A 26,245-nucleotide genomic window follows, 5' to 3' on the forward strand; every position below is an offset into this window, starting at 1 on the left:
TTCTACACATACTGAACACCTACAGGACGCTGAACACAGGTAGATAGACAGAAACATGTTTATGTTTATTATTTAAGTATTAAACTCCACAAGTAGTCAAAGCAGTGAGTTATTACTGATTTTAACCTAAATTAGTGAGTATGATAATCTATCAATCAGTTGATTAATTGATTCTTAACATAAACCCAACAGAGTCCAGCAGAGAAGTTACAGCGACAAATGAAACTCTTTGATGAAACTTGTAGATTTCTCGTGTTTGAACGTCGTCGTTGGAAACATTTGTGATGATGTCAGAACTCGACAACAAAGGTTCAGTCGGTTTGATACATTTTGATCCTGAACTTTTTAGGTCCTTTGCGTTAAATTTTGTGAGACCAGAATAATCAGACGTTAAAGATATAAAGTGCAGATATAACAAAGTAAATAGAATTAAATAAAACAGCAGTGGGAACAGATTAAAGACTTCAGAGGTTCTAAGGTCTTTGATTAGAACCGGACCATGGAGTCGTGTTGCTGGATTCTGGAGGGGAGGTGTTTGACCTTTGACCTCCAGGCAGCTGGAGATGGACCCGGACAGCTGACAGACCGAGCGGACCGACAGTCTCAGCTGAAGAATCACTCGGAGCTTTCTGTCTCCGACCGGCGCCGACCAACGACATGGACAAGACAGACGCTCTGTTTAACCCGAGGTACGACCCAAAAACCTTCGTCTGAGTGTGTTTGTGTGTTTTATACAGTTTGATAAACGTCCTCTGAGTGACCTGTGTGTGTTAAAGTGTTACATAAAGATTATATGAAGAGCTGCAGAAGTTAAAGAGGACGTGCAGAGGTTCAATCACAGGTGGAGTCTGGTTTTTAAGAGTTAAATTAAGAATTAAAATGTCTCTTGTTTGTTTGAATTTCAAATTTTTGGTGTATTTTCTTAACAAATGTTTCCTGTTTTATTTACACTTAATGAAGTCGCTTTAATCTTTAATCTTTCTTATAAAGAGAACATTTTATTTTATGTTTTCAGGAGTTTCTTTAATAAGATTTGGTTGATTTAAGATGTTCGTTTCTCTTTAATTTTTTATTTTTTTTGTATTTTATTGTTGTTGTTTTATTTTCTTTGGTGGATTATTTCATTTTGTGCGACTTTGTGTACAAGTTCTGTAATTTAAGGTACTTGTATTGCTCTCTAAGGCTGTATAGACTCTCCTGATGAAGATTTTAAACATTAAATATGCAGTTATATATAAAACTACCCACAAGTAAACACAACTGTGGTTAAAATCTGCTCTACTGCAGAACTCTGAGTAACAATCCAACAACAAATATCTAATAAATAACTTTGAATGGAGCTATTTTGCATAAATAGTACATTTACCTCTGACAGTTTCATTGTGTCACTATGTTTACGTGATATTACTACTCGGTCGTTGGCTTGTCTGGTTGCAGCTGATGTTATTTATAGCAGCAGGACGACTGCAGCTGTTGTGTCTCTCTGCACATTTCACTGGTGTAACAGCTGCTGCACGTGTGTGAGTGTGTTTGTATTAATGACATTGTGAGGACGTCAGTCACACACTCATGTTGTGAGGACTCGAATACGATGTGGAGACAAAAGGTCCCCACAAGGCCGAGCTGTTATAATTAAAGGTTAAGACTTTTAGTTCTTGTTAATCTGTTAATCTGTACTATATTTATTACGCACTGTTTCGTAACTGTAGGGCAGCATGTGGACCTGCAAATAAATACATTTACAACACCTCATCGTCATGACAACTGCTCAGGTTAACTAAAGAGTGCAGTTTGTTTACACAAGTACAGGAAAGCATCATTACACTTTCATTTATCAGACATCAGGAGCAGTCTGGGGTTCAGTATCTTGCCCAACGACACTTCAACATGCGACCAGGGGAATCGAACCAGCGACCTTCTAATATTAACATGCCACCCATCATCTGAGCTTTAGTTTCCAGGGCAGTGAGTGTGAACAGTGTTTTCAAAATGACTCGTCACACCAGAAAGTCACACAGGTACATTTATGACTGTTTATTATTTTATTGCATCTAAAACCCCTCGAACAAAATCAGGTGTGTATTTCCTTCCAGCCATTTGATCTCAAACAGATGATTGCATTACATTCATTTAATTATTTCAATTAATCTACCATATTATCTACCATTACTTCACCGTTTTATAGACCTGTATGTTATTTTATATTCTATATATTCAATTTTCAAACAAATAATCCCACATTAAATCTTTCTTACTGGCCTGTTGTTCTGCCTTTTAGCTTCTCGTGCAGTTAAGTTCACCAACAACATCCATTTTTTAACAATCTAAACATTTAATCTGAGTGTTTTTGGTGGATTTTCCCTTTAATAATGCGCTCGTGCAGATACGTGTGTCAGTGTCAGCGCCGTGTGTTTGTGTAGGTAAATGTTAACCAGCTGACGGTGAGACAGCAGATTTCTGTTTATCATTATGCAAATAGGCTGGTTTCAGTGTGTGTGTGTGTGTGTGTGTGTGTGTGTGTGTGTGTGCTCTGATGGTCATAATCTTTACGTTCCTTCATCACAGATAACGTCCATCAAAACTTCAGCGCCGGCTCTTTCTATGCTTTCATGTCTCAGTTCAAACGTCAAACTCTCTACTTTGTTCTCATCGCAGTCGTTATTCAATAAAAACCTGTTTTTAATTGTAATTTCATTTAATTTAAATCAACTTTCTAGATGTGTTTGCGGCAGCAGAACCAGAGATTCACTCTCAGGAAGTGAAAGAAGGTTTATATTTGTATGTTCACCTTTTGTACCCTTGACATTTGGTTCTTTCTGTATTTGTACTCTCACAGGCAGAGGACAGAAATTGACCTTTTCAGAAGAGAACACAGTACATATATGAACCTATGTGGCTGTTTGAGGGTCCAAATAGTTACCTTAAGGTCCAGTAAGGTCCTACAGAATTGGACTCTTGCTGTACTTGCTGTATTTAAACATTTCCGGTTGATTGTGGCAACAAAAACAGACATCAGAACACTTTTAGTTGTGATTGTATTGATATGTGAAGCCTGAAAGAGATCTTGAGACGGTGTTCAATAACCCTGAAACAGACGGCTGTTAATTGTTAAGGACTGCAGGTGATCGGGCCGACAGGTGTGTTGTTGTAATCCACCTGTCCATCTGGAGTCAAACAGGAAGTGCTTTGAAGCGCCTTGAAACAACAGGATTCATTTAATCTCTGTTCTGACACATAAATCAATCCCCAAACAAACTTCCCCTCCTCAATTAATTCTGACATTTCGTGGCACAAACGTCGACATCCTTCCTCTCGGAGATATCATCTGTGTAAACGTTTGATCGGCGTGCTGGTGACATCACTGACCGTCAGTCGCACCGTGAAGTCATCCTCGCTCTTTGATTTACATTTAAACTCGTCACATTTGCATCAGACATGTTTATAAAAAAGATACCAGAAACATTTGTGACATCTTCTCTCAGCTGATTGAATCTAAAAGTCCTGTAATCACAGACGAGGTGGACTCAGTGTTTACATCACTGATGCTCGCTGCACACAGTCTTTACCTGATGTTTAATTTATAATACGAAGATGCAGATTATATTATATTTATTATATGTGTTTATAATGTGTTTGAGTTTGGATAACATGCCACCGTTTTACAAACAAACACAGAGCAGCGTCAGAGTCTTGTGTTACATTTTACATCTGTGTCGATGGTGTAAACAGTGTCTCCAGATGTTAGGATAATATCTTTATGGTGAATAATTTCAGCTGTGATAATCGTGTGGTGAGAATCTGATACTGAACGTCTTTATTACAACGATGTGAGTGTAATAAAATCTCGTCTTTGTGTCTCTCAGCCTGGAAGCTGCTCTGAAGAAGCTCGATCCAGAGGATGGCGAGCAAATCGTGGAGTATTTCAAAACCCACGCCCTGCTGACGCGAGAGAAAGCACGTAAGAGCGAATACATATTACACAACGATAAAATAAATAATCAATAAAGAGATAATTATGATGGAAACTCATTGGCTGTAAATGACGGACTGATTCAGACGTTTGTTTGCTTTCTTTAATCTTAGTCAACCAGAAAACTGCAGGAAACACTGAAATAACAATAAACAACTGTTCAGATATTAATTCCTCAATTCATATTTATAACATTTGATATTTATATATGTGTGTGTGTGTGTGTGTGTGTGTGTGTGTGTGTGTGTCAGTGCTGCAGGCGTCGGTCAGAGATCAGAAGAAGCTGCTGGTGGAAAACGGCAAACTGAAGAAAGACATCGAGCAGCTGAGAGTTCAACTGCAAGACAAACAGAGGAGACGCACCGGTACACACACACACACACGCACACACACACACACACACACACTAACACACACACACACACACACACACACACACTCACGCACACACACACACTCACGCACACACACACACACACTGCAGCTGGTTCAGTGTCGACTGCGGTCCGATTTAAATAACACAGAACCAGACTGAGCTATAAGATCTTAATGAAGTCGAAAACCTTTTGCAGATTTTGTCTGAAAGATAAAAACAAACTTCCAGATACTTTAAATCAAACGTGTGTGTTTGTCTCCTTCAGCCAAGGCTTTGTTCTCCACGCCTCCTCCCAACATAAGCCCCGCCCCTACAACACCTGTCAATCAACCTCCTGCAGGAGCGACAGCTGCCATTCCAACGAACCCTCCTCCCACCGCCTCCTCCTCGCACGACCAGAGAGAGAGACACAGCCGGAGGAGGAGAGGAGAGAGGAAAGGTGAGAGGAAGCACTGAGGAAAGGAAGGAAGGAAGCAGGAGAGGAAACATCTGACATCACCTCTCTCTCTCTCTCTGTTAGCTCGTCCCACCCCTGACTCTCTCTCCTTGGGGGTGGAGCCTCGGGTTGACGTGTCACGACTGGACCTGCGGGTCGGACGGATCATTAGCGTCCGCCGCCACCCGCTGGCCGAGACGCTGTCCGTCCAGGAAGTGGACGTGGGAGAGAACGCCAACCGCGTGGTCGTCAGCAAGATGGGAGCAGAAACAGACCTGGAGGAGGTGACGCCACTTTATCATAATACTTTGTTTGTGACACATTTTGACCTTATTCTCAAAATGTTACTTACATTTCAATGATTGAAATACTACAACTGGTTTTATGACTTTATGTCTCTTCCTCATTCTACGGCAATATTCTTGAAATATAATGTTTTAATACAAATACAATGTCCTCTCTCTCTCATTGCAGCTCCAGGGCGCTCTGGCTGTGTTGCTATGCAACGTCAAGGCCTGTAAAGTGAGGGGCGTGGTCTCTATGGCCCGCCTCCTCTGTTGTTCCACCTCAGATGATGTCAGCGAGATGCTGGTCCCGCCCACAGGCTCCGCCCCTGGAGACAGGGTTACCTTCAACAACTTCCCCGGTAACCATAAAAATAATTGATAAAATTAAAACTTTCTCATTAGATTTGTCACAGCGAGGAGCTCATTTGACTGGGTTTTGAAATTCAAAATGGTCGCCATCATTGCTAGCGCTGAGTCAGATTTTACTTGTGTTTTGGAATTCAAAATGGCCACCAAGTGAGTCAGATGACACATATATATAATTAAGTAGCTGGAAGCTAACAGGGTAAAGTGACAACCATTTGCGAGGCTACATTTTAAGCTACAGTTGTAACATGCTAGCTAGCTTGACATGGCGCTAACCGTCACAACTAGTGAAGCTAGCTGGCCTGCTAATGTCCACGCGAACTCTCCAGGTAATCTTGACACCTTCGCTCTCTGTGTGTTCAGGTGACCCAGACAGAGAGCTGCAGTCCAAGCAGAGGATCTGGGAGCTTCTTCAGCCCGACCTGCAGGTCGACTGCCGCGGCGTGGCGAACTACAAAGGCTGCAGATTTGAGGTGAAGGGGAAGGGACTGTGCAGGGCGCCGTCCCTCACCAACTGCATCATCAGATAGACGGCGAGGGGCCGCTGCGTACAGGACGAGACATCCTCAAGAGATGATGTTCACCAGGATGCTTTTAATGTGAAAAGCCTGCTCCTCTGTAGCTAGGCAACCACAAAGAACAGCTGCTAACAAAGACCTAGCTCATTAGTGGCTAGTGCTGTTAGCTTACACAAGAAGAAAAAAATAATCAAAATGTAGTTAATTTCAGTTGCATCATTCTTGTTTATTGATTAAAAACTAATTTAACAACAGTCGTCTGTTTCCTTCAGTGTTATTGATTATACATGACCCGAGTAGAGAAGTAATCTCATGTAACTGAGTACATTTACTCACCTGCTGGCACAATTTGAGGTAGTACACTTCAGTATTTCCATTTCCTGCTACTTTATGGTGCCATGCCACAATTCCACAAGTACTGTACTTTTTACTCCACTACATGTATTCGATAACTTCAGTTACTAGTTACTTCACAGATTATGGCTCCTCTGTCCTGACGGTCAGAGCTCTGTGATGGTTCCTGGCTGAGAGGCGGAGCAGTTGCTCTCTCAGCGGACGTCCTCTGATCGTCGGCCAATCACAGCTGTTGTCCAAGAATGAGACCCCTCCTCCCACCTTTTCAGCCAGAGCTCTCAGCCAATCGGTGGTCTGTGCCAGGTAGACTGACTGGCTAAGCCCCGCCTCCTTCAGGTGGTCAGTGTGGGTGAAAACGAGCAAAGCGTGACGACGCCACTCTGGACCGAAGAGCTTCTGAACACACAAAATACACAAAAAATCACATTGTGTGTATGTGTGTGTGTGTGTGTGTGTGTGTGTGTGTGTGTGTGTGTGTACCTCCACATCCTCCTCCAGGTGTGTGTTGCCGTGTGTCAGGTCCGCCCTCAAAACAAGCACCAGTACGTGCACGCCATCGGGGCAGAGCTCATGCAGCCTTTGTGGGCGGGGCGTCACAGGGGGCGTGTCGACCACCCTCAGCATCAGGTCAGACTCCGCCCCCTGTCTCCTGAAATAACCCTCAAAATTCCTTCTGAGCACCTGACAGTCCGTCGTCACGCAGCGTCCAGAAATGCAGCTACCTGTTTGGAATTCCTCTCCACCTGTTGAACATTTATAAATAAATGGTTTTAATTCCAGTCTGAAAGCTAATTGAGCTCATTTCCTCCCCGCAGGATGTAAACATTGGCTAGCTAGCATGCTATTAGCTAGCACATTTACTGGGGCAACTACAGCTCAGGTTACATATGTTCACCTTGTTTCTCACACAAAACTAATGTTAATACAATGTAAAGACTGCAAAAATAAAACTGTAAAAAAGTTTGAATCTGGAGAACCACTGACCAATCAGAGCATTCCCCACGGAGCTCCTCCCACTCTGCCTGTCACCTAGCAACAGCACATTCAGGGCCAGCACATTCTGCTCGCTGTCGCCGAGACGACGTCTCCGGCTGTCGTCAGCCATGACAGGATGAGATGGAACCTGAGAACAAACAACACATCATTTTACATAAATCTATTCTATTTATCACTGCAACTGTCAGGTTGTAATAAACATTAAGACACTGTGTTACTCCAAGAATTATCAAAATTCTTCAGAAAACATAATATTACTGTGTATGTTTTCTTTTAATTTGAAACATTAATGAAATATTCAGACTTTGACTCGTATAGATAACGTGATCCACTGATAGCGATGGCAAAAAATTGCTACATATACAAATGTAAGACATGTTTATTTCTATCGTACCATTTAGACAAAAAGCAAAGTGCTGTATTCCAGTTCAAAATGATCAAAAGAAGAAGAAGAGCGGGTCTTACCTGGCTCACCTCACCTGTTCATAGACACACTTCCTGGACTGATCAATAGAGAGGTTGTGTTTGTGGTTAAAGATTAACCAGCTGTCTCTCGCTCTGCAGCTTTATTAGGTTGTAAAACTGATAAACACGCTGGAGACTGAATTTAAAGGGAAGTGTAGTGTGTGTGTGTGTGTGTGTTTGTGTGTTTGTTTAAATATCGACAAGCTTTTTTGATCATGTAATTATGATGTCAGAATATTTTGTATTGTTATTATGAGAAAGTGTCTCGTAACAGTTTAAAGTGCAGTGTGTGATTTCTGTCACAAGGGGTCGATCAATCAAAACAGAAGATAGAAGAAGCAAAGGATCATGGGAGTTGTTGTCTTTAAACATTAATCATGAACATAATTGAATATACAAACGATACAATGATCTGATAATTCAGACCTAATGCTCAGTGATAATAGAGTTTTGAGTAGAAAAACTCAACATTTTAAAATGTATTCTCACAATTCTGACATAATAAACATGAGATCGCAGCTCCTGAGACTACAGTTCGTGTTTTCTGTCCAAACCCAGCGAGGACAAGACAGTTATGACTGACACAAATTCATTAAGAGTAATTTTTTTAATATATTTTTTCCACTAAAAGAACTGGAAAGCATTTTAAAAGCAATAAAAAATGACAGAACCTGAATCAAGACATTATTTCTAAATTTTTTCCAGGCTCAGCCCATCTGGACCTTTAGGGTAACTTATTATCTCATGAACATAATTAAATAAGTAAATAACATAATAAAATCATGAATAAATTAAGATTTGTTTCTTTTTTTTCCTTTCAACTGTTGGAAACTTCCACGACTGTGTGTGGTTCATCCTTCACCTGGTGCTGACTGTGAGTCCTGGACCGTCCGACCCGGCGGCCGACCCTCCGTCAGCGCTCTCTCTCTGTGTAAAATAAGGTTCTGGTCCAAACAGTGCGTGCCCCGGGCCGCTGCAGAGAGACATCCTCATCTGCTCACAGTTTATCCTGACAGCCTGAAACCACAGAGATAAGATAAAACCTGCAGTTATTATTATGACCAGACACACACACACAACACACACACACACACACACACACAACACACACACACACACACACACAACACACACACACACACACACACACACACAGTCCTCTCTGTCATCTCAGTGTGTGATGACCTCCTCAATACTTCACTCTAAACACACATCTGTGCTTCTCGTCTGAAGGCTCGGCATCAACCAGAAAGCACAGCAGCATTAATTCGTTTAGTTCTGATCCACAACCAGCTGGAACCAGAACCACGGCCCAGAGCAGAAGAGCTGTTTTACTTTAACATTGTAACCACGTTATCAGCAGAACATCAGGGAAACTGTGTGTGTGTGTGAAAGCTGTGACATCAAGGAAACGAGGAAACAGTGACGTTAATGCAGATTTCTGTGTGACGGACCTGAGCAGACAGCGACAGGTGAGCTGGGGAACACGGATGGAAGGTGTGTGTGTGTGTGTGTGTGTGTGTGTTATCTTTATAACAAGCGTACCCAAACTAAAGGACAGTGATGCCCAACAGCTACCGACCACAGCAGATCCAAATCAATTCTGGGAAAGTTTTGGGAAACAACCAAACACCATATTTGGTTATAGATCATCCCCACAAGGATTCCAACACATGGAGAGACACGTGTTTAGCCTGGTGGCTAGCTGAAGATGCTACATATGATGTTTACAACAGTTAAGTCCCGTCTTTATTTACGTTGGTATAACAACAGCTTCATAATGTGCCTCAGTGTGTGAGTCTGAATAGTGTGACAGCTTTTTAAAGCGCTTGTGTTGATGAGGTTTTTGGTTGACATTCTTCTTTGCATTTGCTGCTAACTGCTGCTAGCTACTTTTGCTAAATCTCCTGCTTTTGTTCAAACACATAACGTTATGAAAACGTCACATCTCTATCCTGTCGGTGAGGTTAAGGCACAACAGACAGAGGAAAACAGAAGCAGCTTCTCATTTTTAATCGGCAATAAAGACTGTTGCTAGCTAACTTTTTCAGCTATGATTAATGTTAGCTTCATGAATTGGTTCGTAACTCTGTAGGCTATAAAGATGACGTGACAAAAACATGAAGCATGTCGCTTGATGGCAACGAATATCATATCACGCTAACAGATTAATGCTGAAGCTAGGTCCCTGCTAAATAATGTTAGCATCCTCAGCAGTTGATTTACAGCCATTTTCTTGAGTTGCAGCGCAGCAAAATATTAAAGTTAAGATAAAATGTTCGATGGAGTTTAAACTTCCCTAAATCAAAAACAGAACAGGACGGAGATGCAAACATCCTAACTAAACTCCAACACAGTTCTTCTATCATAACCTGCAACTTCACAAAATAATATAACTTTTAGATAATTATAGTTTTCTTGGCTTTACCTTAGCACTGACTGTAGTATGCTAGTTAGCCCACATGCTAACATTTTAAGTCAGAAAAATGCTCACAAAGGATTTAAAGTCGATGATAATAGAGACGTTTCTTATTTAGTTTGGAGACTTTGTTTCTGCAGGTCCCAGAAAATTCACTGAAAACCAGTTCAGAAGACTTTGTAGAGGAGGAAAATCTGTGTTTTATGGTTTTAAGAGCTTTTAAAAGTTTCTGATGTTGATTCAGATAAGGTTTAATATTGAAACTGAGATGTAAAAACTCTGAACTGTGAGATGATTGGATGTTTTTTACGGCATAATTTATATATAATTGACTTTTTATCAGTCTTCAGGGTCACTGGTTGTTTTTAGTTACAGAATAAAGTCAGAATCAGCTGTTTTCCTTCCGACAGACGTTTAAAGCGAGCACACTTTACTTTGAGCTTCAGCCGTGATGTCATAAATAACTTTTATCTCCACAGATGGAATCACTTCCTCGTGTCTTTACGGCCCGTGGGCTCGTCTTTTCCTCTCCGTTAATCTCCCTGCCGCCCACCAGCGCCGGGAAAAACATCCACCGGCTGTCGTCACACACGTGTGGTCCGACCCGGTTTGTGTAGAAGAGGAGCTGAAGTGAGAATGACACAGAAAACCTCCACTGGGCTTAATATGTCATTTAGAGAGAACACAACATCACAGAGGCACGTTTGAAACCAGCTTTTAATCATTAAAACACACATCAGTGATCCATTAACAGCCCGCAGGTCAGCACAGAAGTTCTGGAAATAAAACCCTCCAAAATAAACGCGACAAACAGTCAAATAATTATACAGACACTCGTCCGAAATATACAGGAAACAACTTATAGAAAAATAACTCTATCACAATAACGACAGTGCAATGGAACAGGACGTCTGGACGAAACTCAGAGTTCTGGGACGGTTCTGATGAGACGAGCAAACATTCAGGGAACGAGTTAACAAATGTGTGTCAGCTTCTCAGTTCTGGGAGTTTCTGCAGAACTTCTACAAAGTCCTTTTCTTTTGTTTGGTTTTCAAAATAAAAGCCTGTGACTGGATGTGTGAGTCCTCGGCGGTCGCTGGTGTAAATTGGGGGTCAAACCGGATTTCAAAGTGGTTTCTGCTCGTCTAGACGCCCGAGAGGAAACTGGATCTGAAGCACAAAGAGTTTCACATCCAGTGTGTGTGAATGCAGCCTGACAGGAAGCTGATTAGCATCAAGACACTGGGACGGTTGGTGGTGTGAACGGGTTGGTTATTCGCTGCTCCCTCCGTTTGTCTCGCCCTCCGCTGCCTCTCGCTCCCTCTGAGGGCGATCATTGGCAGACAGGAAGTTCTGTCCTTCCCTTCAGTCCGTCCGTCCATTTTTAGTTTTTCTGGCACACGTGAAGTCTCGTCTTTGCCGCCACAGGCGACAGTGACGGTGGCGAAGGCTTCGAGGACGAGGACAGCAGTGAAGTGTGAGGGGAGGAGTGGCGGGACGAGGAAGAGGACCCCGCAAACTTGGACTTTGCCACCGCCGCCAGCAGTGATGACGAAGACGCCGCCGTCGATGGTGGCTGATGGGCGCCGGGCTCTCGCAGCGTCCGGCAGCTGAGTCCTTCTCCACAGGGGCAGCGCTGGAACAGCTCCAGGCCGTGGTTCCCCTTCCGGCGGTGTCGCGTGCAAACCTGTCCCTCCCGCAACACCGGCTTGCAGATGCGAGTCCAGAAGTGACGGGCGCAGCACAAACTGTCAGAACAGTCTGAGGAGCGAAGGCAGGGATCTCCGACCTGACCTGAGACACGAGACCAGAGGGATCAGTGGACAGCAGACGGACACAAACACTGTGACCACATTTAATGTACCGAGCCTTTAAAACACAACGTGACGCTTCATCTTTACCTGAGGCCGCCTTCACCTCCATCCTCCCTCTCTTCCTCCAGCCTTTCTTCTTGGACAGAAGACTCATGTCTCCGTCTGAGTCCGGGATCCTCTGAGACAGGAAGCTGTCCTGGTCCGGAACACAGACGTCTGAAGAGACGAACCAGAGACACCGATCAGCTATAAAACTCTACAACTGATTAATAATGTTTCAGGTTTACAGCTAAAACACATGAAGGTAAAGATGGCTGACAGGAAAATATAATAAAGATGTTCAAAGATTAAATAATAAATCAAATGAATAAATTAAATAATACAAACGTTGAGGCGCTGAGTGACTTTATACCCGATACATTTTCAAGTCATATAATCAATAAAGTTCTAAAGACATTAATTAAATGATCTCTGACTTAGAAACATTCATTTAGATCCAGTAAATAAAAACATCTGGTCAGTTTAAACCAACATGCTACATTCAAAGCTAACGGCTAATCTTACTGTGGCTGCAGCGGTTGCCCGGGCAACACATGCCGTCTCTATGGCAACGCCTCTTCCTCCTGCGGCAGGTCTGGCAGCGTGAGTGGGCGGGGCCTTTGGTGGGGGCGTGACAGTAGCTGCCCTCGCTGCACTCCAGGTCGCTCATGCACTGATACAGCTGTGAGGGGGGGGGGACACACGGAGCATGCGCAGGGTTAGAACGCCACTCTGACACACACGTATCGATAACGATCATGACGTCACATACACACACACTCACCGTCAGGTCCAGGCTGGGCTCCCACGTGCTCCTGTTCAGCGGCAGCGCGTGCCCCTCCCTCAGGATCACCGTCCTGATGGAGTTCAGGCGGACGCGCGCCTCCCCGCCGCGGGAGCGCGCCAGCAGCAGCACGAGCGCGAGACTCACCATCAGCACCAACTGACGCGTCATGACGACAAAACCTGAGGGACAAAGTAACTTTTAAGTATTCAATTACTCTATAAATACTCTGTAGATACTCTCTAAGTATTCTTTTACTCTATAAATACTCTGTAAATACTCTATTACTCTATAAATACTCCATAAGTACTTTATTACTCTATAAATACTCTGTAAATACTCTATTACTCTGAAAAACACGCTTTAGTTTCACTCGGCTGGACTTTTCATTTTTACTTTTTTCATGTTTCTACAAGAACAAACACTTTGAAACTATTTTCTAACTTTGTAAACATCAGTTAATAAAATAAAACATCCGTTCTCAGGTCAGATTTCAGTAGATTAATAAAAACAGCTTCTTGTAAATGTCTGAAAATCTGATTGTGAAGCTGTAAGATCATCCGACACTTTAAATGTTTTAAACTTTAAATGTCCGACATGTTTACAGCTCATGCAAACACATCACTCAAATATTCAGTATAGTGTTAGAAACGTGTCTCACCTGGTTCCGTCACAATGAAGTTCTGTTCTGTGTCACAATTTAAATATTCCTGTCGGTCTCAGATTAATCCGGTTCGTTGCGTTGGGTCCTGGTCCGGGTCCGGGTCCACAGCCTCCTCTCAGGTGAGCTGATGCTTCACTGCAGGAGTCCACACAGGTGAGCTGGACTCGGACCCTGATCCACTTTATAGGCTGCTTCCAGTCCCACGCGCGGTCCGCGGGCCCGCCCACAGAGCCGGACACGCGCCCCCCTCCTCTCCCGCGCACACATCGATACCCGCGCGCCCCCCATCAGCCATCGATACAAAGGGGAGGGGGGAGAAGGATGTCTGCTGCTTCAAATGATCTCAATACAAAACTCCCTTTGAAAAACAGGCAACTTTTATTTATATTGTTATCAGTTGTTGTTGTACTGGAATGACCCTGCAGTGGATGTTCTGGTTCGGTCCAAACAGGAACACATGTTGAAAACACACTGAGGAAGCACAAACACGTAGTTGGCTATTCAAAACATTTCAGTGAGCATCTGGAAGGAGCTCGAGGGCTGCGGGCAGAAATCCTCCTTTTCTCTATGGAGTTCTGCATGTAAACATGTTTCATCTGAAATCATCAGTTATGGAAGAAGGACTCAGATCTGTGACTATAAACATGTTGAATAAAAGTACAAATATTTCAGTTTGAGCAGCAAAATGTCCCTGAAGTGTCTTTTATTTATTCTGCAGATAATTTAAAACATGAAGAAGAAACAAGTCCTGATGTTGTATAACTTCTTTATATGATTCAATCTGAAAACATGTAAATAAATTAGGAGTCAAGCTTATTATTTTGTGTGTAAAATGTTTCTTCATAAAAAGTGAAATGTGTCTCTGAAACGTAGTAAAGTAGAAGTATAAAGTATTACAGAGTGCAGTAGTTGAGTATTTGTACTCAGTTACAGCTCACAGTGGTCAGTTTACAGATTAACTTAACCTCCAGCTTTATTCTTCCTCTGCTGTTGTTTCACGTGTTTACTCTCTTTCCTCCACCACAGACTCCAGAGCCTGAGACCCGGTTCAGTTTGGGTCTGGACTCAGCTCACCAACCATCCTCCTGGTTTCAGACATGTTCTTCTTCTTTTGCATTTCAAAGTGTTGTCGTTGGTCTCTTGTAGCGACACGTTCGTCCGTCACAGCCTCTGATCTCTGCTGGAACACTTCAGCTGGGTTCATCCAGAATTCTGAAACCAGCCCAGGTTCAGGAGATCCAGACCAGCAGCCACAGTCTTCACCCTGGTCCGGTTTAGACATCATCGTAGTTTTGGTTTTAAATACCTGTTTTGTTCTCCAAGCTCACAGATGGAGACGATCTGACGTCCTGTGAGAGACAGCCGGTGCTGGTCGACCCACATCAACAACAGAACCACACATGGACCTGTAAGATGGATGCTGTTCTGGACCTGTCTACTCAGAACTTTGAGCCTGGAACGGGTCTAATGATGATAATTATGAAGACAGTTTATGAGAATCTGTTCAACGGTCTGCAGACAGATCAGTTCATCACACACACACACACACACACACACACACACACCTGACAGTCTGTCCAGCTGAGAGGAAAAATAACAATGTGTTGTGTTGTTGTGTTTGAGGACCCTCCATCCAGCTCGGCACTGAGAGGCTTCGATCTGTCCCAGTTTAGCTTCAGCAGCCTCCTGCCTGCACACACACACTTCTTTACATACTCTTCTATCTTGATGACAATTAGAATGACGACCTTTCAGTCGCACACTTTAACCTTTTACACTCACGACATGACACACCTGCGTGTGTTTGTGTGTTTTAATTGTGCCGATACAATCTGACAGATAACACACACACACACACACACACACACACACACACACACCCACTGTGTCTGTGTGTGTGTGTGTGTGTGTGTGTGTGACAGAACTGCAGCTCCACCCTGAGGCCACAGGTGGAGCTGCAGCTGATCTTTATGTCCCTGCTGACAGTCACAGAGGAACAGATGCATGCTGGGAGCTGGTGTCCTTTAACTTCCTGCTTCAGACTACACAGCTGATGACGTGTGAGGCGCCCTACACATACTACAGTATAAAAGTAATCCATTACAACTACAAAATACTTCCCCTCCACCACATTATTGAGGCAGATATTGTACTTTATACTCCACTACGTTTATTAGATTACTTTAGTTACTAGTTACTTTACAGATTACATGCTGCATCAGAGCCGAAGTAGAACATATTTCAAATTAATTAACTTTATCAGCAATAATAATTGAAAAACAAGACAAATCAATGTAAATATATGTTTTATCTACTATGTTCATTTTTAAATCAGATACTTGAATACTTTTACTCGAGTACTCTTCATAAGGGAGACTTTAACTTTTATCAGAGTAATGTTTTAACACCATATATTATGTTTACACCCACTGATACTCCTGTGATTACTCCTCATCAGTCTAACTTAGTACTTTTACTCAGTCATTCCAGATGTTTGTTCATCTTCTGTGGGTTTAAATCTTAACCTGTAAAGTAACTAAAGTTACCAGGTAACTCTAGTGGAGTATGAAGTGTGAAACTCTCTTTGAGCCACAGTGTAGGAGGAGTAAAGAGTTACGACTCACAGTAAGTACATTTAATTTGACTTTAGGTACAGTAGATGGAGCTGTTCAAGCCCCGCCCACTTCAGACCGCTGCCGTGACGTCACATAGCGGTGGTTTCCTAGAAACGGGGGGCGGAGTTCTGAGAAACAGGAAGCAGCTGCTGGTCTCATCTGTCTCCATCAGACATCATGCTTTTATTGTGTTAAAGAGGCGACAGCTGGAATAACGAGGCGCGGAGGAGTAACAACACAGGTAAACACACCTGCAGAGAGATCAATATGCCGTTTAAAGTAATCAGATTACCACAGTAGCCTGTAAAGAATACTCAGTTACAAGTGAAAGTAAAGTAAATGTACAGAAGTATCACAGATTACATGTTGTTAAAGTAGTCCTCATGATACAGACGGTCTCACTGATGTATTGATTCATGTCTTAATCCATATTACTGACAAGTAACTAAGTACTTTAATTCAAACACTGTAATTTTACGCTTATTTAACACTCCTGCTACTACTGCTTATCACTGATGGAATGCAACTAAGTACATTTACTCAAATACATCTTCCAGCTCTTTACACTTAAATATTTCCATTTCCTGTTACTCCATACTTCCACTCCACTTTAGTTACAAGTTACTTTACAGATTACATGTTGCATCAGAGCCAAAGTAGAGTATTTGGAAACAAACACAGATTTGGATAATAAGTCTACATCCATGTAAATAAATATATTAGATATTCTGCTTGTGTAACACTGGGAAAAGAAAATTATTAAGTACAGATACCTCACAATTACAAGTACAGTACCTGAGTAAATGTACAGTGTGTGTTACTTTTACTCAAGGATGATTCTGATATTTGATGTTTTAATGTGTGAGCAAAACTTTAATGTAGCTGTTGGTTGAATTACTTTACTTTTGGTAGATTGTAGATAGATCTGTAAAAATTGATCAAATGCCTTAAACCAAAAAGTAACTAGTTACTCTTAAAGAGTGAAGAGTAAGGTATTTCTCTCTGATATTTGTTGAATCAACTGAGATAACTACTGTATATTAAACTCTCTCTGTCTCAGGAGGTTTGATGGTTTGGTCGCCTCCACCTGAAGCTGTTATAGGTTAAAGCTCGTCCTCTGTGGGGGTTCAGACAGAACGGAGGTGAGACTGTTTCAAAACGGAAGCCACATAAAGTTTCCGTTTTAGCAAGAGAGCAACAGTGAGAGGAGAAGAGAAGAGAAGCAGCTGTGAGGTAGAAATGTCAGTTTGCTTTAGAGTTAAACATCAGGGTGAGATCTTTGACTTTAATTTAATGTAACCAGGAGTGAAGCTGCAGTCGTCTGTCAGAAGTCATCCACAAGAGGAACAAGCGACAGGTTAGTTCAGTAACAATGGTGGGTTAGTATTTATCCGGTTCAGGTTGAGGAAGTATTTGGTTGTGCCCGAGCAGCTCTGATGGTGTATGACAATGAATATGTGCAAGTCAGACTTCAAATGAACTTTGCTGCTGCACATGATCACATCTGTTAAATTCATTGTGAAATATTGCTGTTAAAGTTCTAAGTAACTTTTGATTCTAAAGATGTTTTTTTAGTTTTTTCCAACTAACATCCAACACTCACATCCAGATCACCAACCACAGTCTGTTCACCCTGCTGCATCATGGCAACAGATCCAGACCACCAGGATTCAGCAGTCTGTCTTTGAAGAGTTATCGCTCCACTGGATATGCTCTACTGTTCATGACTAAACCTCTGGCACACAGAGATTTCTTCCAAAGCCAAAGAAGAGTCTGTGGTCACTATGACGAGTGACGGCTGCGGTGAAGCTGAACCCTCGAGTACAAAGTAAGATGCTGTATGATTATTACAAAACAGAACTTTAAGGTCTCAGTATGCTTCAGATGAACCATGAACCACGTCCTCTCCTCTCACGTTTCACTGGAAGTTATTGTAAAACTGTCTCAAATCAGAAAAAGATTCAAACCATGAATAAGTGTTGCTAACATCAGCTAATTAGTAGAATACAAAGTAGAGCAGAGGCTGATGAGAATGTGAGTAGTTTTTAAGGTATTTGTGCATTTTACATTTTGACCTGATGGTGGCGCTAGGTGGATTGTCACAGTCATTGGTTCATCCTGAGGGGAACCTGAACAACTGACCAACATTTCCCTTTGGTTATGCAGTTGGAAAGGTTGATTCAGATACTGTTGGACTATCGACGAGCTCTGTGTTTGAAGCATACTGAGACCTTTAGTGTAGACGTCAAGTAAAGATATAGGTATGAGAAAAATAGCTCTGTAACTGTGCAATCCAGACTTTAGGTAAAGTCTTGCTTTCTTTCTGCTACTTTAGGAATTAACCTGATTATTTGAGGTCTTAACAAAATACATTGCTGCACTAACACTCAATCCCAAATTATCCATTAAATCTGCAGGCTTTCCTGTGGTTGACTTCACAAGACTCACTGTCATGACTTGACTCTGAAATCCAACCCGTCCCATCTGAGAGAGCTGGACCTCCGTCACAACGAGCCACTGGACTCAGGAGGGAAGCTGCTGTCTGCTGCACTGGAGAGTCCATACGTTAGACTGGAGACTCTCAGGTCAGTGGTCAAGTTTTTATCACCATGGTCAAAGGTGACAGATCATGTAGATGTTTCTTGTGATAATTTCTTGTTGTGCTCATTGTTACAGGGTGGAATAAACCTCGAATGCGGTTAACAGCTTTCCAAGATGTGAGTATGAAGCTCTCAGTCCTTTACCCTGTCCACTTGTCCATAAATCCACTTAGAGATTCTTAAAAAAAAGACACTTAGGACTATAAAATCATCATATTTCTAAGTTATCTTCAGTATTAAAGTAATCCAGTAATAGCTGTCTGGAGACCGCTCTGTACTTTGTACACAGTAAATGCTGCTGGAGACATTTGACAATACAGAAACAAATATTGATTTTAGAAAAAAAACAACATAAGTACATATTCCATAAACAATAATCAAAGATGGCACATACCAGTGTTTGCATCATTTCATGTCACATTCTGATTTGTTGCTTTGTAGACATGGGTTGAAGCCTAAATTTGAGACACTATCATTATTCAAAACTGCCAACTTTTCTAATATGCTCTTGATCTATCTATATTATTGCAGCATATTATTTACAGCTCTATGCTGTCCACGCTAATGATTTTCTGTATTTTCTGCAGCTGCAGGGATCAGGAGTGAAGCTGCTGTCTGCTGATCGTAAGAGTCCACACTGCTGACTCTGACAATCCCCTGAGAGTCCCTTTTCTGTTTCAGCTTCTGTAAGAGATTTAAAAAGAAAGACAATGAATGATTCTAAAGAATCACAGCATGAGTCCAAGATCAGTTTGTACCCTCTTCAATAGTAACAAATCTATGAAAAGCAGTGTTTATGTGGAAAAGTACACATCAGATACTTCTTGAACCTCGGGCAAAAGAAAGCCACATTTTGGAGCTTTCAGTCTGCCTGGTTCATTTTAAAATGTGGATTGTGAATAAAATCAATCAATATGTCTGGTTTGGACTTTGGACTTGTCAACATACTTTGATTAAGACAAGATGATTATTAGATTTCACTGCATTAGACTTCTATTGTACTCTGTGTGTGATATGGTATATGTTTATAGTAATATCTGTCATAATGAATGTATCTGTGTGGGTTTTTATACCATGACGAAACAAAACTGAAACATTTTCATATCTTTGAACATTTAAAAAAATGTTGAATATGAGGTGATAGTAGTGATGATAGATCTGTTGAACTTCAGACTGTAATATCTCCACAACCAATCAATGGATTGTCATGAAATCTGGTTCAGACATTCATGCTCCCCTCAGGATGGATCCCCCAGAATTTAATGACTTTACCTGTAGCCTTTCCTCTAGTGCCACCATGAGGTCAACATTTTTTGAGGTTTTGAGTGAAATGTTTCAACGAGTATTAAATGGATGCTATTCAATAACGGTTAGTATCCAAACATGGTAAACATTAACTTTGCTTCACATCAGCATTTTAGCATGCTGACATTAGCATTTAGCACTGCTGTGTGCATCTGAGTTGCCCATAGTCTTAAAATCAAAGATATATCTGCATCTAGCTAGTTAGCTCAGTTAGCAGTGCATCTAGTGTTCCGAACTCGGAGCTCAGAGTACAAGAGAAGTCTTTGTGTTTGAGCCGTAAGCACAGGCGTTTTGGACCAGGACCGGCTGGGGCTAGCTGGTTAGCATGCTAACTTCAGTAGCTATGTCTGCAACACAGTACATAGACATCATTAAGTTGACTCATGACTCAGTTAGTACATGAATTTGGCAATGATTGATTAAAGTGGATGTGGCTTATTAATACAAAAGACAAGCATTGAGAAGAGCTGCATTTTTAGTTATTGTTTAAAATGTGGATGGTATTTTAAATCAGGTTTTGTTTTTTCCAGAGAACCTGAATGTTACGGTTCTACTTCTGTATTTAGTTCAGTGTGATGAATTACATCAGCAGGAAACGAACAGGAAACAGGAAATGCACCTTTGTTTTTACATCTTTGAACAAAATGTTGCAGGATTTAGTCCAAAAACAAACACAGAAGAACTACAGACATATAATCTATCATGTGTGATGTGCAGATGAAAGAATAAAACTTGTTTTTATTTTCCTTCAGCATTTTGTCTTTGATATTCTGCAACTTGTTCTGAGACACTCCACGGCTCGTGTGAATCACTCGCTTCCTGTGTGGTGAAGGACTTCCTGCCTGAGAACAAACTGTTTTCGGCTGAAACCTGAGCTCTCAGTCAGTCAGCAGAGGGTTAACGCCTCAGCCCCTCTTCCTGCCATCAAACCCGTTTCTACTCGCCTCACAAACATTTCACACATTCCTCCCTAAAAGAAGCTTCAGCTCGTCTCTCCGTCAGTCCAACCGCCTCGTCATGTTTGCCTCCAGATTTCTCTGCAGGTTCAGTTTTTGCTGCTCTCCACCTGCCAGACTCCGAATCTACACGGTGAGTTTAACATGTTTGAGAGTTTATCAAGTTTTAGACCTCTGGAGCTCATTAAATGTATAAAGTAGAGGTGAGAAGAGCTATGAGAGACAACACAGGAGCTGCTTCCATCACAGTTTACATCCACGTCTGTTTGAAAACAGATTCTTCAACATGTTTGCTTGAATTGTTTCAGAACTTTAAACCACAACATCCATAATAATCCATCAATTACTAACATTTTTACACAACTACTGCTGACTATGTACTAATACTACGTGATGCAACTTCTTCTTAGTACTTTACACAACAGCCACTGACAACATGTCAGTTTATATGGAGGACTGAAACTGCCAGAATAAAAAAAACGAAAGAACTAACTCAGAGGATCAATAAACAAATGACATTTTATTTTTTTCTTCTGTATATATTTAGCTGTTTATCCACGCTGAAATATTATTCATTTAAAATGTGATTCTTTACATATATATTGACAGATTATTTTCCATTTTGCAAGATAATACATAAATACAATAATAGAAATTAGATTGTTACAAAGTTGTTAATTCATCTTATTGTTAATGTCATTTATTTAGTTTTACAAAGGGAAAAAGTAAATACAGAAGAGAAATTATCACAGAAATATACATTTGTCTGCATTTTTATTTATATTATCATTGTTTGTTACAGCTAATAATTGATGCATCTAAACATTTATTTATGTAAGTTGGGTTTATTTGGGCAGTTTTATTCTTCCATAGTTCTAGTTCTGTTACAACCAGTACTACTGCCAGTAAGAGTGTGTGTGTGTGTGTGTGTGTGTGTGTGTGTGTGTGTGTGTGTGTGTGTGTGTGTGGGTGTGTGTGTGTGTGTGTGATCTGTTATGACATGTATCTGCACAACACTCTCTTTGTCTGTGTGTCTCTATCTCTCGACCACACCTCTTCACCACAGATGATTCATGTGAGCGTCTGTCAGCTCTGTGGTTTCAGGTTCGGTTGATGAGCTTCAGGCATTAAAACTAAACAACTGTGCTTTCACTGACACAATAATAATGTATTTTTCTCTCTCAGTCAGGTTCAGTCTGGTCCACCTGTGTCGTGTCCAGTTACAGCAGTCGACCTCCATCTAAAGGTGAACCGTTTGATCAACATCACCAGACTCCCTTTACAAAACAAACAATTAAAACTATCTTTATAACGTAGTGAAACTGTGTTTCTGACAGATTGTAACTCATTGTGTCCTTGTTGTAAATTCAGCATTAAATCTTTCAGCTGAAGTTGTTTGTCTCCTTGTAAAAAGTGTCAGTTTGTGGCAGCATGTCTGTACCAGCCTGTCTGCTTCTGTGTCTAAAGTGCTAAAGTCTTACCTGCCAACATTGATCAGCTGTTTGAACACACTGTTTACACTGATTTCACTATTTACACTCCATTTATGAAAGAAGAAACATGTTATTGATCTAAACATGTCACATGTTACAAAGACACTAAACAGGAACAATATAGGCTACTTCTTTGTCCCCGTGGAGAAAGTCCCCAGACTCCCTTAACAAATGTGTCAGTTTAGTGAGTTGTTGAGTTGGAGACACTTTATAAACTCTGTGAAACTCTGTCTCTGACTCATTCTGCATTATTTGGACCTTCTTCTAAATTCAGCAAATGTTCTACATGAACTTCTTTCTGTCTTCAAACAAAGTACGAGACAAACCATTACATTTTACAGGACAAATGGTTTACAGAGATATCTTACCTGTTCTTCTTCTCTCTCTCTCTCTCTCTCTCAGATGTGTCTATTCGTTACAGCCTCGGTCGCCCGGTCCTCTCGGTGCGCCTCCCTTCAGGTCAGCAGTGTCGCTTCACTCTGACGCCCATGTTGACCACAGTGGGCGACCTCCTGAGTGACATCACAGCCAAAGACCCCGGGGTGCACACCGCCACCCTGCTCAATGAAGGTACCACACAAGAATACAACCCAAACCAGAACTGGAACCATATTCTGTCTGACCTTAACCCTGAAACCCGGTCTAGTCTGTCTTTTAGAGAAGGACAATGTGTGAAAATATTAAACTTGTTTTAAACTTTGTCTTTGTTCTCAGACGGACAGAGAATCTCTTCATGCACCTTCATGGAAACTGTTTTAAGTAAAGACTTCCAGCTGGTCATCAATGACGTCACACACAACGTTGTGTCTCTGGGACAAGGTACAACAACTTTATATTTATATTCAGTACATCTATCATTGATAGATCGAAAGGAACATTCCGTCACTGACATGTATTTCTGCGTCCGTCAGGCTCGTCTCACGAACACGTGTTGGGTCTGGATGACATGAAGTACATGGTCCACCTTCTGCACTCGGCGCTGAGTCTTCCTCAGCAGCAGCACCTCAAACACACCGAGCTGATGATGAGACAGGAGCAGCTGAGACAGCAGCTGGAGCCGCTGGAGACGGTACGAGGCGTCCACACACCTCTGGCTATACACATGAACAGTGTGTTAAATACACTACCTTTAACTGTAATGGAGTATTTGTAGACTTCTCTTACTAGAGTAAAATGTTGGCTGCTTGTCTCTGGTTGGCTGCTTGTATCTGGTTGGCTGCTTGTCTCTGGTTGGCTGCTTGTCTCTGGTTGCCTGCTTGTATCTGGTTGGCTGCTTGTCTCTGGTTGGCTGCTTGTATCTGGTTGGCTGCTTGTCTCTGGTTGGCTGCCTGTCTCTGGTTGGCCGCTTGTCTGTGGTTGGCTGCCTGTCTCTGGTTGGTTGCTTGTCTCTGGTTGGCTGCTTGTCTCTGGTTGGTTGCTTGTCTCTGGTTGGCTGTTTGTCTCTGGTTGGTTGCTTGTCTCTAGTTGGCTGCTTGTCTCTGGTTGGCTGCTTGTCTCTGGTTGGCCGCTTGTCTGTGGTTGGCCGTTTATCTGTAGTTGGCTGCTTGTCTCTGGTTGGCTGCTTGTCTCTGGTTGGTTGCTTGTCTCTGGTTGGCTGCTTGTCTCTGGTTGGCTGCTTGTCTCTGGTTGTCTGCTTGTCTGTGGTTGGCTGTTTGTCTCTGGTTGGTTGCTTGTCTCTGGTTGGCTGTTTGTCTCTGGTTGGTTGGTTGTCTCTGGTTGGCTGCTTGTCTCTGATTGGCTGCTTGTCTCTGGTTGGTTGCTTGTCTCTGGTTGGCTGCTTGTCTCTGGTTGGCTGCTTGTCTGTGGTTGGCTGCTTGTCTCTGGTTGTCTGCTTGTCTGTGGTTGGCTGTTTGTCTCTGGTTGGTTGCTTGTCTCTGGTTGGTTGCTTGTCTCTGGTTGGCTGCTTGTCTCTGGTTGGCTGCTTGTCTCTGGTTGGCTGTTTATCTGTGGTTGGCTGCTTGTCTGTGGTTGGCTGTTTGTCTCTGGTTGGTTGCTTGTCTCTGGTTGGCTGTTTGTCTCTGGTTGGTTGCTTGTCTCTGGTCGGCTGCTTGTCTCTGGTTGGCTGCTTGTCTCTGGTTGGCCGCTTGTCTGTGGTTGGCCGTTTATCTGTAGTTGGCTGCTTGTCTCTGGTTGGCTGCCTGTCTCTGGTTGGTTGCTTGTCTCTGGTTGGCTGCTTGTCTCTGGTTGGCTGCTTGTCTCTGGTTGTCTGCTTGTCTGTGGTTGGCTGTTTGTCTCTGGTTGGTTGCTTGTCTCTGGTTGGCTGCTTGTCTCTGGTTGGTTGCTTGTCTCTGGTTGGCTGCTTGTCTCTGGTTGGCTGCTTGTCTCTGGTTGGCTGCTTGTCTCTGGTTGGCTGTTTATCTGTGGTTGTCTGCTTGTCTGTGGTTGGCTGTTTGTCTCTGGTTGGTTGCTTGTCTCTGGTTGGCTGTTTGTCTCTGGTTGGTTGCTTGTCTCTGGTTGGCTGTTTGTCTCTGATTGGCTGCTTGTCTCTGGTTGGTTGCTTGTCTCTGGTTGGCTGTTTGTCTCTGGTTGTCTGCTTGTCTGTGGTTGGCTGTTTGTCTCTGGTTGGTTGCTTGTCTCTGGTTGGTTGTTTGTCTCTGGTTGGCTGCTTGTCTCTGGTTGGCTGCTTGTCTCTGATTGGTTGCTTGTCTCTGGTGGGTTCATACAGATATATACAGACATCAATTGGACACTTAAATCCTCTTTTTCAGATTTCTTATCCTAAACTGTGTCAGCAGGAAACATGACGAGTTCTCCAGAGATGTTTCTAACCTGCTCATGAAGCTAATCTTAGCATGATTAGCTGTCAAGATACAGCTGATAGAAGCTGTTCACTGTAGCCTTATCTTTTTTTAGCAACAACAACAAACTCAAAGATGAATATTTTTGTCTTTTTGTGCAGGTGAGAATCAAGATGGCGATGGATGCGGATAAAAGGGCGTCAGTCCTGGGGTGGGTGGGGCTCGCTTACCTGTCTCTGCAGGGAGGCTTCCTGGGTTACCTCACCTGGTAATGAACACACACAAAACTGAAACACACAGTTCAATACACTCAGGTGTCCTGTGGTCTAAGTGTGTCGATGTGTTGGCAGGTATGTGTTTGCCTGGGACGTCATGGAGCCGGTCACCTTCTTCATCTCCTGCACCTCCAGCATGATCTTCTTCGCCTACTACATCCTTACCAAACAGGTGGGTGTGTCGATGTTTCTGTGATTAAACGGTCTGTAGAGAGTCTTGTGTGGTCCTCACTCGTGATGTGTGAGTTATGTAAAGTCTTTACAGTGATTAAAACAAGGATTTATGTGTGTGTAGGATTTAATCTTTCCGGACGTGAGGGATCGTCAGTTTCTTCATTTCTTCCACAAGAAAGCGTTGCGACAGAAATTCAACGTTCAGAAATACAACGAGCTGAAAGACGAGCTGGCACAGGTGAACACAGAAACACCTCAACTAAAGTTTAGAGAACAGTCACAACACCGTGACGTTCATTAAATCAGGTGGTTTTGTGTTTTCACAGGTGGACGACGAGCTCAGGAGGTTGAGGAGCGTCATTCGGCTGCCGGTGGATCAGAGAACCACCTGAGATCTACGTTCATTCCTTTTTGTGACACTAAATGTAATTTTTGCACATTTTTTATTGTTTTTTTAAAAATGTTTTTGGCCTCTTTAACGGCCGTCTGTCTAAAGAAATAAAAAACCTTTCCAAGTTCTCATCTCTGCATCATCTCTGTATCATCTCTGTATCTTCTGTTTGTCAGGAACATGTCAAAACTAAAAGTATTTTTAAACATT

The 26,245-nt window shown here is 42.3% G+C and overlaps 4 protein-coding genes across 5 annotated transcripts; 2 read left to right on the forward strand and 2 right to left on the reverse strand.

Annotated features, from left to right (window-relative positions):
- The first annotated feature begins 287 nt into the window (after positions 1–287).
- On the forward strand, positions 288–6,202 carry LOC115590382 (aminoacyl tRNA synthase complex-interacting multifunctional protein 1-like). The gene is made up of 8 exons (XM_030431737.1): positions 288–309; positions 554–689; positions 3,864–3,958; positions 4,222–4,335; positions 4,612–4,785; positions 4,867–5,066; positions 5,257–5,428; positions 5,799–6,202. The coding sequence occupies exons 1-8, from the start codon at positions 288–290 to the stop codon at positions 5,963–5,965; spliced, it is 1,080 nt and encodes a 359-aa protein (XP_030287597.1). The 3' UTR covers positions 5,966–6,202.
- On the reverse strand, positions 6,155–7,813 carry LOC115590058 (GTPase IMAP family member GIMD1). Its single transcript, XM_030431318.1, has 4 exons — positions 7,769–7,813; positions 7,292–7,430; positions 6,788–7,050; positions 6,155–6,703 (listed from the first exon to the last, which is right to left on the reverse strand). The coding sequence occupies exons 2-4, from the start codon at positions 7,410–7,412 to the stop codon at positions 6,431–6,433; spliced, it is 657 nt and encodes a 218-aa protein (XP_030287178.1). The 5' UTR covers positions 7,413–7,430; positions 7,769–7,813; the 3' UTR covers positions 6,155–6,430.
- Positions 7,814–10,885: 3,072 nt separating this feature from the next.
- Positions 10,886–13,632, reverse strand: LOC115590035 (dickkopf-related protein 2-like). Its single transcript, XM_030431285.1, has 5 exons — positions 13,486–13,632; positions 12,825–13,006; positions 12,566–12,722; positions 12,089–12,217; positions 10,886–11,981 (listed from the first exon to the last, which is right to left on the reverse strand). The coding sequence occupies exons 2-5, from the start codon at positions 12,993–12,995 to the stop codon at positions 11,572–11,574; spliced, it is 867 nt and encodes a 288-aa protein (XP_030287145.1). The 5' UTR covers positions 12,996–13,006; positions 13,486–13,632; the 3' UTR covers positions 10,886–11,571.
- A 2,615-nt stretch (positions 13,633–16,247) lies between these two features.
- Positions 16,248–26,172, forward strand: LOC115590025 (calcium uniporter protein, mitochondrial-like). 2 transcript variants are annotated; one of them, XM_030431267.1, is made up of 15 exons: positions 16,248–16,344; positions 17,164–17,336; positions 17,407–17,460; positions 17,713–17,931; positions 18,521–18,688; positions 18,780–18,820; positions 19,291–21,097; positions 22,150–22,210; positions 22,860–23,027; positions 23,172–23,276; positions 23,369–23,526; positions 25,357–25,463; positions 25,546–25,642; positions 25,766–25,882; positions 25,971–26,172. In XM_030431267.1, the coding sequence occupies exons 7-15, from the start codon at positions 21,026–21,028 to the stop codon at positions 26,034–26,036; spliced, it is 951 nt and encodes a 316-aa protein (XP_030287127.1). In that variant the 5' UTR covers positions 16,248–16,344; positions 17,164–17,336; positions 17,407–17,460; positions 17,713–17,931; positions 18,521–18,688; positions 18,780–18,820; positions 19,291–21,025; the 3' UTR covers positions 26,037–26,172. The 2 variants fall into 2 exon arrangements, with proteins under 2 accessions (XP_030287127.1, XP_030287126.1); XM_030431266.1 differs by having other exon boundaries at positions 17,164–17,460.
- Positions 26,173–26,245: the final 73 nt, after the last annotated feature.

Source organism: Sparus aurata, chromosome 10 (genome assembly GCF_900880675.1).
Source record: "Sparus aurata chromosome 10, fSpaAur1.1, whole genome shotgun sequence".
In the NCBI taxonomy this organism is placed as follows: Eukaryota; Metazoa; Chordata; class Actinopteri; order Spariformes; family Sparidae; genus Sparus; species Sparus aurata.

What these genes read in the sequence shown, in the direction of transcription:
- LOC115590382 (XM_030431737.1), top strand. Translation starts at nt 288, where the DNA reads ATGTCAGAACTCGACAACAAAG. An exon ending in GCTGACGCGAGAGAAAGCAC is followed by an intron (nt 3,959 to 4,221) that starts GTAAGAGCGAAT and finishes TGTGTGTGTCAG; the next exon opens with TGCTGCAGGCGTCGGTCAGA. An exon ending in CAAACAGAGGAGACGCACCG is followed by an intron (nt 4,336 to 4,611) that starts GTACACACACAC and finishes TGTCTCCTTCAG; the next exon opens with CCAAGGCTTTGTTCTCCACG.
- LOC115590025 (XM_030431266.1), top strand. Translation starts at nt 21,026, where the DNA reads ATGTTTGCCTCCAGATTTCTCTGCAGGTTCAGTTTTTGCTGCTCTCCA. An exon ending in CGTTGTGTCTCTGGGACAAG is followed by an intron (nt 23,277 to 23,368) that starts GTACAACAACTT and finishes TGCGTCCGTCAG; the next exon opens with GCTCGTCTCACGAACACGTG. An exon ending in TTCCTGGGTTACCTCACCTG is followed by an intron (nt 25,464 to 25,545) that starts GTAATGAACACA and finishes ATGTGTTGGCAG; the next exon opens with GTATGTGTTTGCCTGGGACG.
- LOC115590035 (XM_030431285.1), bottom strand. Translation starts at nt 12,995, where the DNA reads ATGACGCGTCAGTTGGTGCTGATGGTGAGTCTCGCGCTCGTGCTGCTG. An exon ending in AGCCCAGCCTGGACCTGACG is followed by an intron (nt 12,723 to 12,824) that starts GTGAGTGTGTGT and finishes CCCCCCTCACAG; the next exon opens with CTGTATCAGTGCATGAGCGA. An exon ending in GGAGGTGAAGGCGGCCTCAG is followed by an intron (nt 11,982 to 12,088) that starts GTAAAGATGAAG and finishes CTCGTGTCTCAG; the next exon opens with GTCAGGTCGGAGATCCCTGC.
- LOC115590058 (XM_030431318.1), bottom strand. Translation starts at nt 7,412, where the DNA reads ATGGCTGACGACAGCCGGAGACGTCGTCTCGGCGACAGCGAGCAGAAT. An exon ending in CGTGGGGAATGCTCTGATTG is followed by an intron (nt 7,051 to 7,291) that starts GTCAGTGGTTCT and finishes AATGTTCAACAG; the next exon opens with GTGGAGAGGAATTCCAAACA. An exon ending in ACCTGGAGGAGGATGTGGAG is followed by an intron (nt 6,704 to 6,787) that starts GTACACACACAC and finishes TTGTGTGTTCAG; the next exon opens with AAGCTCTTCGGTCCAGAGTG.